Raw genomic sequence first — 14,023 nt, forward strand, 5'->3', positions numbered from 1 at the left:
AGTATTTTTTCCTAATCTTCTGGCACCTATATACCCCTAGTGTTTCTCCTACTTTTCCTTATTTCCTTGGCTGAATAACCGGGGGAGTATGGGAAGTGGGAGGGATATTAGCTGGGGTGTCTTTGCCTCCTCCTGGTGGCCAAGCGTTGAATTCCCAACAGTAATGAATGATTTTGTGGACTCGCCATGCCAGGAAAGAAAATAATTTATCAGGTCAGCATACATTTTGGTATTTTAAAATGCTCATATTACTATGTTATGTAACACTTGATTTTGGTGTCCTTTATACATAGCATATACACTGAAATATAAATGCTGTGTATGTTATTGTCAAATTTAAAAGTTTGTGCTTTTTTCCCTCTAGGCTGAAATAGAAAAGCTACAGCTGCATGTGGGTGGACAGCTAAGTATGAGATATGAAGCTAAGACAAAAGGCATGGAAAAAGTAATTGCAGAAAATGAAAGACTTAGGAATGAACTGAAGATGGTATGACAAGAATATGTTTAAAATACATAATTTTTAAATAACTGTCATCACAATATTAAGAACACTTAAGGGTTATTTACAATCATAAACACTGCTTAAATGTTGTCATCTGTACTTGAGGGTCTTGTTCACTTATGTCCAATACATACTTGTCTTTTGCTGCTCATGCATAATTAAAGAAGAGTTGAAACTTACATTTCCCTTATGAACCAGAGAGCACTGTATGTACAGGTATGTAGATATATAGTAAAGTAGGTGGTACATACTACTTTCATAACAGATTAATTCATTTTATACAGAGCCTTATCAGTACAAATGACCTCTGTATTCTGGAGTAGTTAGAAAGACCTCCCAGAACTCTGGGATTGGGAGCCTCCATCCTTTCATATACCCCTGCTCTTACTGCTTAAATCAGTTCATTTTCTACTTATTTGGAGTCAAGTAGGATGAAATGTTTTGCCCAAATAAAGAAAGAAGTTATTTCTCTATAGAGCACGCTCATTACTGCTGCAGCCACTGTATCCCTATGCCTGTGGCATTACCAAACATACAGGTACCCCCATAATGTTGATAGGATTATATTTAGGTATTTGCTGGTGGATTTAAGGACTGCTACTAATAACACATATAATGCAAGCATCCAGCTCTGTACTAATTATTATGGCTTTAAAAATTATTTCTGACTTTGTTTTACCCTGATAAGTGCTTTTAACTTTCACAGGATTATATATTTGTGGAAGCCTTACAAGAAATTACTACTTAGCAAGCCCAAGGAACCTTATTTTCAAGCAGTTTCATCCCAATCTCTCTCTGGGCATCCTTCAGATTTTTCATATACTTGGTCAAATATGATATTTTTTCTGGGATATAATTTAATGATCATTAGTTTTCTTCCTCCAAGTTTGTTCCTTTTCAGATTTCTGGAGGCTGTGTAACAGGAACACAATTTTCGTCTTTGATTCTAGATCTTGTAAATCTGGCCTATTTCTGTCCTACTCCCAGATAGTAAGCCTGAGTTCCCAGGCACAAGTTTTGTTATTGTTGTTATACCTTTTATATTACTTCAGTCTCAAATTATTTTCTATAAATATTTTTTTCTTCACTTTCATGAACTGACTCAAGCAAGAACAGCATATGAAGAAGCCGTGGGAATCTTCTTTCTAAGAATTTTTAAACAAGGGCCTACCTGCCTCAGTGGTTAGAGGAAAACTACCTAACTAATATGCTCCTACTTTAAGTGGTTGAAGAAACCAATTTATTATCAAGTACAAATTTCTAAATATTAAAATGAGCATACTGAAACTTTACTCATTAGATTTTTTTCCATAGTATTATGTATAGCTAAATTACTCTTAAAATTATTTCTTTCATAAGGTGGTGAGAGTCCATGAGCCATTACCTGTGGGATTCAACTCCTAGCCACTAGGAGGGGCAAAGATACCCAACATTTCACAAGCTTTTAATCCATCTCACTTCTCTGGTATCCCAGTCTTAATCTTTGCCTCAACAGGAGTAGGTAAAGAATATAGGTGCTCCAGATTCTAAATTGCAAGGGGTTATCAGACCTATGTGAGACCCATTTTTTTCACTCCGGAGTCAGGAATACAAGAAGGGGAGTATGGAGTATTGGACAGTTACGCAAGAACTCCCTCTGGGAGTTAGTCACAAACCTGCCACAGGTGTAGCATAGGGAATTATCCCATAGGCTCCTCCTGTTTTGTCAGTTTGCCACAGGTGTCGCAGGCACTTGTCCCTTAGCTTCCTCCTTTTGGTTCGTCGTTTGTACTTCAAATTAAGATCATTTGCTTTTGTTTACATATCACTGTCTATTGTTTCCACTAATCAGCAAGCGCTACCCAGGCTGCTGAACCATAAATGGGCCAGCTCCGTAACTTATATTTCTGCATTTTCAAACCAAATAAAAAAAGAGAACAAAGAAAAATTGATAATAGGAGTAAATTAGGAAGTTGCTTAAAATTGCATGCTCTATCGGAATCATGAAAGAAAAAATGTGGCTTTAGTATGTATACTAGAGGAAGGGTTAGTGCAGAACTTTTGGCGCCTTTGATTTTGCCAGTGAGCGCACTTCAGGGATGCGGTCATGGTTATCTGCAGCACACTCTTTTTCTTTCCTAAGATAGGGAGAGTCCACGGCTTGATTCCTTACCATTGGGAAATATAATACCTGGCCACCAGGAGAAGGCAAAGACACCCCAGCCAAAGGCTTAAATATCCTTCCCACTTCCTCATTATCCCAGTCATTCTTTGCCTTTCGTCAATTTAGGAGGTGGCAGAGAAGTGGCAGAAGATTTGGAGAGTCCTGAAAAAGGGTATCTGCTCTTCGAGATAGGACTGGAGTTTTATGTAGTCATGTCAACCTCTCAGTGAGAGTATTGATGAAAGTTAGATTCTGGAGATGCAGGAAAATTATCCAGACTACTGCTAACAGCTCCTAAGCAATCAGTGTTGACGATGTTCACTGCCTGATTTCTTTTACTCAAGTCCATGTCAGGAGCACTGCTATAAGACTGTCAGTCTTGAGAGGTTGTGTTCTTATCCACAGCATGGATCCTGGAGGTAAGATTGTTTCAATTTTAACACATAAAATGCTATAACAGGGTAACAGTGTATATACCTTTATACCTTGATAGGATCCAGGGTTAATATCCTCTGAAGAGGGTTTATTGAACAGTTGGGGTTAATCAGTGTATTCATTATTTACATGCTGCTTTGTGTGATTTTTTCCTGGACTGATAGACTGTGTGTTTTTGGCTGGAACAAACAGGTTTCACTTTTGTTTTTGAAAGTGTTGCACAGCTCCTATTACTTGGTGTACATTTAATAACAGGGGAATACTGTCTTGCACTCCATGTGACTGGGTGTGGTCTATGTTCATTTCTTTCATTCCGGCTGAGACTTGAACCTGAGTAGAGCATTTCCTCTGTTAACTGTCTGGGTCTAGGATGTGGTGAGTGCCCCAGCCATTGGGAGTATAAAGGTGCAGTTTTCTATAATAAAAAAAGTTTTTATTTGTGTCCTTCTGTGGGTATAACCTGAGCTATGGAGGACTCTGACATGTTAGAAGGTACTCCTTCTGTACTAAATCATACCTGTTTATATTGTGAGGAGGCCATGGTTTTCCCGCCCACTCAATTGTGTTCCACATGCCTTAACACCGTTATAAAGTCTAACAAGGGAGACAAGCCTGCTAAGTCTCTTAGTCCCTCTGAGCCGTCTACCTCTCAGGACTCGGCGTCCCGTGAGATTACTACCCTTGCTACATTATCCACTCCACATGCAGTTCCCCGTAGCACATCTGATCCTCCATCCGAAGGGGCCTTCTTCCTGTGGACTTTGCCACACAGTTACAAACGGTGGTGTCATCGGCCCTCAGTGCATTACCTCACTCTAACAAACGCAAGAGAAAGGTTAAACATAGCTCTCCTGACCCGGAGTCATCTAAATATTTATCGGATTTAGCTATTATGTCCCAGTTATCAAATGATGAGTTAACTTCTGTAGCTTCAGAGGGTGAATTTTCTGGGTCGGAGTCCTTAGCGAATAAGCCTCCTGCTGCGGAGGAACCGTCCTTTAAATTTGAAATTGAGCACTTGCGTTTTTTATTAAAGGAGGTTCTGTCTACGTTAGAGGTTCCAGAGGCCGCTCTCCCTGAAGAACCTATGATACCTAAATTAGACAGAGTTTACAAAGACAGGAAAGTTCCTTTAACTTTTCCTGTGCCGGTTAAGATGGCGAACATTATTAAGAACGAATAGGAAAAAATTGGTTCTTCCTTTTTCCCCCTTGTCTACTTTTAAAAAGTTGATCCCAGTCCCGGACTCTCAACTGGATTTGTGGGGCTCCATTCCTAAGGTGGATTGTGCTATCTCTGCGCTTGCTAAGCGTACTACTATACCTCTTGAGGATAATTCTTTGTTCAGAGAGCCGATGGATAAGAAAATTGAAACTTTCTGAGAAAGATGTTTCAACATACGGGATTTTTGTTTCAACCGGCCGCCGTAGGCGGAGCGGCTACCTACTGGTGCGACTCTTTGTCGGAACTCATTGAGATGGAGTCTCCCCTCGAGGATATTGAAGACAGAATTAAAACGCTGGGCGCTCTGGTTGAAGTTTTGGTCTGCGGATAAGTCCAGACTAATTTTTCTTCCCTTCAAGGGAAAGATTTTATTTCATCCAGGCCTGGACTCCATTATTTCTACGGTTACCAGAGGCAAGGGTGCCTTCCTACCGCAAGATAAGAAGAACAAGTCTAAGGGACGACAATCTTCTAATTTTCAAAGAACAAGTAACAAAATATCTGGGCCTAGTCTAATCCTCTGTGCCGCTCATAAATTATACAGTGATCTCCCCACACAGTTCGAATAGTAATTTAGAACAAAAAACAATAGTTGAGTGGCGCTAATTAAATCTGAGGATATATAATAAAGTGCTCTAATATATGGAAGGGAATATATCCTATCTAATCTCTGCAAAGTATGAATGAGTACAGTGACTTAAATAAAAGGTTTATTTAATTTAATTTATTTATTTGAGTACTTGGAAGCCGGCTCAGTCCTGGAAAAAATCCAAGCAAAATAAGAAGCCCAGCGGAAAAAAAAAAACGGCATGAAGAGGCGGCTCCCAATCCGGGATTGGATCATGTAGACTGTCTCTTTTTTCAGACGCCTAGTTCAAGAATGTACAGGATCCATGGGTCCTGGAGGTAGTATCTCAGGGATACAAGATAGGCTTCAAATCGCATCTGCCAAGGGGCAGATTCCTTCTTTCGAATTTTTCTACCAGACCAGAAAAGAGGGATGCCTTTCTACGGTGCGTTCGGGATCTATCCTCCTTAGGAGTTGTTGTTCCGGTGCCTATCGAAGAAAAGAGGTTTGGGGTTTTATTTAAATCTTTTTGAGGTACCAAAGAAAGAGGGAACTTTCTGCCCAATTCTGGACCTAAAGTTCAAGTAGCTGAGTGCCAGTGGTTTGTAAGATTAGCCCGGTGAATATTACGAGGCTTTACTCTGAGCAGAATTAAACTAATGCCAATACTCCAAAATACAAGCTACTTGAACTTTCCAGTCTGCAAAGGACCACCATTGGTCGACTGGGTACACGTGACGCAACGCGGAAGTAACAACCAGCAGGACGGACGAAAAACTTCCGACTGTACAGCACAGGAGACGCGGTAGCGTCCGAGGAAGTACCGAATTAGCATTCGAGGTGAGAGTAATTTGCTTGAATTTTTTGTGGACATATCCATATTTACACATCACCCTTCACCTGCAATAAGTAGGAGTCCAGGAATAAAAAACGCTGTTCCGGATCTGTACTGAAGGGATCAAGAAGGTGGATTTAAACTGAGTGACACTCTACACTACTAACAGGATTGAACTTTGCCCACAATGGCACATTTTTAATACAATATACATGGTCTGAGATCAATTGTCTTTTAAATGAATTTATATTTATGAATATTTTTAACTATTGTGTTTTACTTAGGATTTAGAGATTGTGTAGGAGTGACTGGTCACTTTATGATATTTGCTACTTACTACCTTTTAATCATTTTTAGCAATAAATATATTGTTTGTGCTTATCTGAGAACCTACATTTGTCATTTAGTCTATTCACTGATATTGTTGATAGTTTCTTCTTGCTATATAGTATCGCTGATCCAGTCTATTTGCCCTTAACATTATAGGTATATTTTTTAACAACTATTAGGGAGAGTTGTTATTTTGGAACAGCTTGAGGTCTCTGTAGGGTTAGCGCTGTTTGATACCCCTTTCTTTGCACTTTATGCATTTATATAAAGTTCTAAATATATGTATTTGTCAGGGTTTTTCCCTGTTGTGTTTGCCATGTGCTGCTGGCAGCCATTTTACTCACCTCTCTTCCTGACTATGGTGCATTGTGGGGGATGCTACTCATTTCCTGCACTTCCTTTTATGGCCAGGCTGGTGTGCATCACCCATGTGAGACAGGATGCAGTCTCAGAATTGTGATGTCATCACTTATTATTTAAAAGGCACTTTGTTCAGTATGCTTTGCCTTTGCATTGTCTCAGACCTGTTTGTGAGAGTTCCTGTGTATTACCTGGCTGCCTGACGTCCTTCCTGGTTCCTGAACCCTGGCTTGTTCCTGACTCTGCTGTTTTCCTTGTTCCTGATTCCGGCTCTTCTGACTATTCGCTTTGGCTCCTGACTTGGCTCGTCTGACTACCAGCTCTGGTTTTGTCTCCTGGCTTGTTATTTGACTTGTGGACTTTTTATTATTTTTTGCTATTAATAAAGGTGTGATTATTTTTGCACTTCTCGTCTCAGTCTGATTCCTGGCACCCTGACATTACGCATAGTCACTCAGGCTCTTGTTGACTCCGGTGCTGCGGGCTATTTCATTGACAGTGCTTTTGTATCAAAGCACTCCATTCCTGTTTTGCCTCGGTTCCGCTTGCTACTGAAACCATTGATGGCAGGCCCCTTCAGCCCGCACTCGTTACTCACAAAACTGCTCTGTTGTCCATGGCTGTTGGGGCTCTCCATTTTGAAACCCTCCAGTTCCAGGTGATAAACTCTCTGCATTTTCCGGTTGTTCTGGGTTATCCCTGGCTCCAAAAGCACAATCCCAGTCTCAACTGGCGCAGGTCCGAAATTTTGTCATGGTCTCCGCGATGTATTTCCACTTGTCTTCGGAAACCAGTTAAAGTCTTGTGCACTTCTTCGGTATCTCAATTGCCAGAGGAGTACCAAGAGTTTCTAGACGTGTTTGACAAGGTGCGTGCCGGTACGTTGCCTCCTCACCTGTCTTACGATTGTGCCATAGACCTGCAACCCGGAGCCATTCCTCCTCAGGGCCAGGTGTACCCTCTGTCTGTTGCAGAGAATTGTGCTATGGAGGAGTATGTTGTCGATGCTCTGTCGCGGGGGATCATCCGTAAATCCTGCTCTCCTGCAGGGGCTGGCTTCTTCTTTGTGAAGAAAAAGGGTGGCGAGTTAAGAACATGCATCGATTATAGGGGTCTTAATCGTCTTACCATTAAGAATGCTTACCCTATTCCGCTTATTACGGAACTCTTTGACCGCCTCAAGGGAGCTACGGTCTTTACTAAACTTGATTTGAGAGGAGCGTACAATCTCGTTAGGATTAAGGAGGGCCACGAATGGAAAACAGCATTTAACACCAGGAGCCGGCATTATGAGTATCTTGTAATGCCCTTTGGCCTATGTAATGCTCCTGCTGTTTTTCAGGAATTTATTAATGATGTCCTACGAGATATGTTGCAACTGTGTGTTGTGGTGTACTTAGACGACATCCTCATACACTCACCCACACTTGAGGCTCATCGTTCTGATGTTACACGGGTTCTTCAGAGACTATGTGAGAACAGCCTGTTTTGTAAACTTGAGAAATGTGAGTTCCATCAGACTCAAGTAACCTTCCTAGGTTATGTTATCTCCGTTGCAGGGTTCTCCATGGATCCTGACAAGTTATCTGCAGTTCTGCAGTGGCCTCGCCCAGTTGGTCTTTGGTCTATTCAACGTTTTTTGGGGTTTGCCAATTACTATAGAAAGTTTATTAAAAACTTTTCTTCCTTGGTCAAACCTAACACAGACATGACCCGTAAAGATGTGTTACTACTAGGGGGCGCACAGGACCCTATATGATTACTATGTAAATAGGCTAAGAGAGAAGAGAACAAGAAATTACATGTAATAACTATAATAAAATATACTATATGAAATAATGTAAACAAATAAGAAACAATTCTTATAAATATGGGACTATGAGAAACATAGGATACAACACAGATAATAACAAATACAGTAATAAGAAATTCCTGAAAGGTTCTTATCTGGAAATGCTGTCTTCTTCTGCAATGTTATATAGATGGTAAATGTCCCAATTGGGGTGGGAATAGTCCCAAATGATGAATATGATCAAATACCAGGATGATCAATGATCAGGAACACAGATGATGACTGGAGTCAGCTGCTTTGTCAGGGAAATCAGGATCTATGAGCAAGTTTTCTCTGTGAAAAAAATCACAAAAGACAAAGGCGCCTCCTGGTGTAATACAGTTGGTGAAAGAGATTTGTTAGGTTATCAAAAAGGTACTCACAAGTGGAACAGCACCCAATTGTGCTAAATCAAACTTACTGGGATCTCACAGTGTCCCAGCTCACTGACACTGCAAGGAAACTGGTTTCTCCAACGTCTTGCCAGACTGACAGAGCTCAGACTCTCACAAAGAGGTTTACATAAAACCAAATTTTATTAATATAATAAAAATCTCAGTGTTTCATGACACTAGATATTAAAAGAACAAGCAAGGCGTTTCTCAGACTGCTGTCTGTTTTATCAGGCTTCTAATGATACAATGAGAGTACTGGCTTAAATAAAAACATATGACCAATCCCAGTTCATTAACACCTGAAACACCTAACCAGGTGTACTAAGACCTAATTGGTCACAATATAACCACTGACATAATAAACAAAATAGAATGACAATCTCTAAACATCTAAAAACATTTTAAAAAATTATCATGAGAATGAGTATATCTATATATATATATATATATATATATATATATATATATATATATATATATATATATACACATAAGGGTTAACATAATGAGTCTATCCAATCTTGTGAACAAGGTCTTATCATTGACATATATATTCCTTTAAAATATAATTACTGAAACCTTCTAAACATAACAACTATGCTATGCATGTGGGCTGTATTAGCCTAGCCCTGATTGGCTTTTTCGTCATCCCTTAGCAATTGATGATAGGTCCTCAGTGGCCCTGTGACTTATGATGTATAAGGAAGTAAACCACGTGTCAGGAAGTAAATCACTCTTAGGATCAGACAAACTTAGAGCAAATTGTACATAGCTGATCTGAATGAAAAAAGGTATTTTTAAAAACATCATATGTCAAAAGTCATAATTAGAGGTAATAATGGAAACAAGATTATTATAATGCACACATTGCTAAATATCTTTCTATTTATATACATATCTGTAATTAAGCATAAAGAGCAAAGAATGCACATAGGTTCCGTTCTGACAAATATATTGTATTTTAACACTTTATTTTGACTTTTGTTTTTAAAGTTTTAATACAGAGGTAATGTGGGTCATGTTTCAGTAATTATATTTTAAAGGAATATATATGTCAATGATAAGACCTTGTTCAGAAGATTGGATAGACTCATTATGTTAACCCTTATGTGTATATATATATATATATATATATATATATATATTCATTCTCATGATAATTTTTTAAAATGTTTTTAGATGTTTAGAGATTGTCATTCTATTTTGTTTATTATGTCAGTGGTTATATTGAGACCAGTTAGGTCTTAGTACACCTGGTTAGGTGTGTCAGGTGTTAAAGAACTGGGATTGGTCATATGTTTTTATTTAAGCCAGTACTCTCATTGTATCATTAGAAGCCTGATGAAACAGACAGCAGTCTGAGAAACGCGTTGCTTGTTCTTTTAATATCTAGTGTCATGAGACACTGAGATTTTTATTTTATTAATAAAATTTGGTTTTATGTAAACCTCTTTGTGAGAGTCTGAGCTCTGTCAGTCCGGCAAGACGTTGGAGAAACCAGTTTCCTTGCAGTGTCAGTGAGCTTTTTGATAACCTAACAAATCTCTTTCACCAACTGTATTACACCAGGAGGCGCCTTTGTCTTTTTGTGATTTTTTTCACAGAGAAAACTTGCTCTATGACCCGTAAAGAGAATGATCCACTCCATTGGTCACCTACTGCCATTAAGGCTTTTGAGAGTCTTAAGACTGCCTTTGCTGCCGCTCCAGTTCTGGCTCATCCTAACCCTGTCCTGCCTTTTGTTCTTGAGGTTGATGCGTCCGAGACTGGAGTAGGTGCCCTCTTGTCTCAACGTCCTACGCCTGACGGTTCCTTGCATCCGTGTGGTTTCTTCTCTAAGAAATTGTCTCCAGCGGAGTGCAATTATGAAATTGGCGACAAGGAATTACTGGCCATAATTTTGGCACTTAAGGAATTGATGCATCTTCTCGAGGGTACTAGCGTGCCAGTGCTCATTCTTACTGACAACAAGAATTTAACTTATCTATCTGAAGCAAAACGTTTGTCGCCCGACAAGCCAGACGGGCGCTATTTTTGTCTCGGTTTAATTATGTGGTCTCCTACCTGCCTGGTAGTAAGACTGTTAGGGCTAATGCCCTCTCTCGACAATATTCGCCTCTGTCCAAGAAGGAGTCTGTACCTACTCCTGTTATACCTCCTGACCATATTTTGTACTAATTTGCCTTCTCCCTTGCACAAACCAATGCACCTCCTGAGAAACCTAGTGGTAAGTGTTTTGTTCCTGAGAATCTTCAAACTAAACTTTTGCACACTTACCACTATCCTAAAGCCGCAGGCCACCCAGGCAAGAACCAAATGATTTGGTCTGTCACTCGACAATTCTGGTGGCCAGGCTCGTTCTGATGTTGCTGCGTATGTTGCCTCCTGCTCAGATTGTGCACAGAATAAGACTCCTCGACATCTTCCTGTGGGTCTTCTTCAACCTATTGCTAATGGTGAGCGTCCTTGGACACATCTTTCCATGGACTTCATTTTTGAGCTTCCTGTTTTCAATGGCAATACTGTTATCCTTATGGTGGTTGACCGTTTTTCTAAAATGTCACATTGCATTCCCTTGATGACGCTCCCTACCGCTCAGGAGCTTGCTTCAATTTTTGCCCGGGAGGTCTTCCGTTTACATGGGTTACCCAAGGAGATAGTGTCGGACCAGGGTAGCCAGTTTGTCTCCAGATTTTGGCGTTCCTTTTGTGCTCAAATGGGGATCCAGCTTTCCTTCTCCTCGGCATATCACCCTCAATCCAATGTGGCTGCAGGACGATCTAATCAAGCTCTTGAACAGTTCCTCCGTTGCTATGTCTCAGATCACCACAATAATTGGTCTGAATTGTTACCTTGGGCAGAGTTTGCTCGTAATAGTGCTATTAATGCTTCCTCCAAGTTATCCCCGTTCATGGCGAATTATGGGTTTCAACCATCCTTGTTGCCCGATTCATTCATGTCTCAGGGTATTCCGGCTTTGGAGGAGCATCTCCGGCAACTCCGTTCCACGTGGGTGCAGATTCAGGATTGCCTTCATCGTTCTATGCAGCGCCAAAAGTTCCAGGCTGATCGTAGGCGTCTGCCCGCACCTTCCTACCAGGTTAGTAAGAGAGTTTGGCTGTCCTCCCAAAACTTGAACCTTCGTGTGCCTTCCAATAAATTGGCTCCCCGTTATGTTGGTCCTTTTCCAATACTAAGACAGATTAATCCTGTGGCCTACGCTCTTGACCTTCCTCCTGCTATGCACAACATGTTTTTCATGTCTCCCTCTTGAAACCATTGGTTTGCAATTGGTTTACCACTGTGTTGCCTCGTCCCCGTCCTATCTATGTTGACAACCATGAGGAGTATGAGGTCAGCCGCATTATTGACTCTCGTATGTCCAGGGGCCGTGTACAGTATTTGGTTCACTGGAGGGGCTACGGTCCGGAGGAGCATTCTTGGGTTCCCTCCTTTGATGTTCATGCTCCCGCCCTCCTCCGTGACTTCCATGCCGTTTTCCCAATAAGCCTTTTGTCCTCCCGCGGGGGAGGGGTCGTTGAGGGGAGGGTACTGTCAGGGTTTTTTCCCTGTTGTGTTCGCCATGTGCTGCTGGCAGCCATTTTACTAACCTCTATTTTTGACTATGGTGCATTGTGGGGGATGCTGCTCATTTCCTTCACTTCCTTTTATGGCCAGACTGGTGTGCATCATCTATGTGAGACAGGATGCAGTCTCAGAATTGTGATGTCATCACTTATTATTTAAAGGGCCTCTGTTCAGTATGCTTTGCCTTTGCGTTGTCTCAGACCTGTTTGTGAGAGTTCCTGTATATTACCTTGCTGCCTGACGTCCTTTCTGGTTCCTGATCCCTGGCTTGTTCCTGACTCTGCTGTTTTCCTTGTTCATGATTCCGGTTCGTCTGACTATTCGCTTTGGCTACTGACTCGGCTTGTCTGACTACCAGCTCTGGTTTTGTCTCCTGGCTTGTTATTTGACTTGTGGACTTTATTATTTTTTGCTATTAATAAAGGTGTCATTATTTTTGCACTTCTCGTCTCAGTCTGATTCCTGGCATTCATCATACTTATATTTGCAATGAGTCAGGTTCATGTATTTCCTTGTGCAGACTGTCAGTTTCATATTTGGGAAATAAAACCTATTAAGAAATACTTTTTTCTTACCTGGGGTTTAGTCTTTTTTCAAATTGATTACTTTTTACTTATAAATTGCGGGCAGCATTAGGCCCGCGGGTGCGCCAAATGCTAGACTTTATTGTGTCATTCTTGGCACGAGAAATGTTTTGTCGCGAACAAGTACGTCCGTTGACGCAAGTTCATCACTTCCGGCGTCGTAGTTGATGCGGGAAAGCCTTACACACGGTTGCGTCGTTAGTGACGCAAGTGTGTCATTTCCGGATATTGTTGACGCCAAAAAGTTTTCTCTTACGTTGTGCGTCATTCTTGGCACCAAATTTTTCATTATTTTTATACCCCATTGCTGTTTGCTTCTTGCCTTCTCTATGTCAGAGGGCTATGCTGTTTGCATTTTTTCCTATTCCTGAAATTGATAATTTTGCTTTATATGTTATTTTTTCTTTTACATTTTGCAAGATGTCTCAATCTGATCCTGCCTCAGAAGTATCTGTTGGAACTTTGCTGCCTGACATCGGTTCTACCAAAGCTAAGTGCATTTGTTGTAAGATTGTGGAAATTATATCTCCGAATGTCATTTGTAATTTTTGTCATGATAAACGTTTACATGCAGAGAATGTATCCATCAGTAATAGTGCATTTGCCAGTTGCTGTTCCTTCAACTTCTAATGTACATGATATACCTATGAATTTTAAAGAATGTGTTACTGATTCTATTCAGAAGGCTTTGTCTGCATTTCTGCCTTCTTATAAACGTAAAAGGTCTTTTAAAACTTCTCATACAGTTGATGAAATTTCAAATGACCGACAACATAATGATTTATCCTCCTCTGATGAGGATCTATCTGATTCAGAAGATACCCCCTCAGATATTGACACTGACAAATCTACTTATTTGTTTAAAATAGAGTATTTTCGTTCTTTGTTAAAAGAAGTGTTAATTTGAATATTGAGGAAGCTAGTCCTCTTGATATTAAGACTTGTAAGCGTTTAAATGCTGTTTTTAGACCTCCTGTGGTTACTCCAGAGGTTTTTCCTATTCCTAATGCTATTTCTGATATGATTTCTAAGGAATGGAATAAGCCAGGTACTCCTTTTATTCCTTCTTCAAGGTTTAAAATTGTATCCTTTACCAGCAATTTCTATAGAGTTTTGGGAAAAGATCCCCAAAGTTGATGGGGCTATTTCTACTCTTGCTAAAGGTACCACTATTCCTATGGAAGATAGTACTTATTTTAAAGATCCTTTAGATAGGAAACTTGAATCC

General features: G+C 40.3%; 1 protein-coding gene across 1 annotated transcript in view; it reads left to right on the plus strand.

Annotated features, from left to right (window-relative positions):
- Positions 1-14,023, plus strand: part of CEP290 (centrosomal protein 290) — an 862,077-nt gene that overhangs the window by 733,899 nt on the left and 114,155 nt on the right. Inside the window, 1 exon segment of the mRNA XM_053716925.1 lies at positions 365-487. Coding sequence (XP_053572900.1) covers positions 365-487 — 123 coding nt within the window.

Source organism: Bombina bombina, chromosome 6 (assembly GCF_027579735.1).
Source record: "Bombina bombina isolate aBomBom1 chromosome 6, aBomBom1.pri, whole genome shotgun sequence".
Lineage (NCBI taxonomy): Eukaryota > Metazoa > Chordata > Amphibia > Anura > Bombinatoridae > Bombina > Bombina bombina.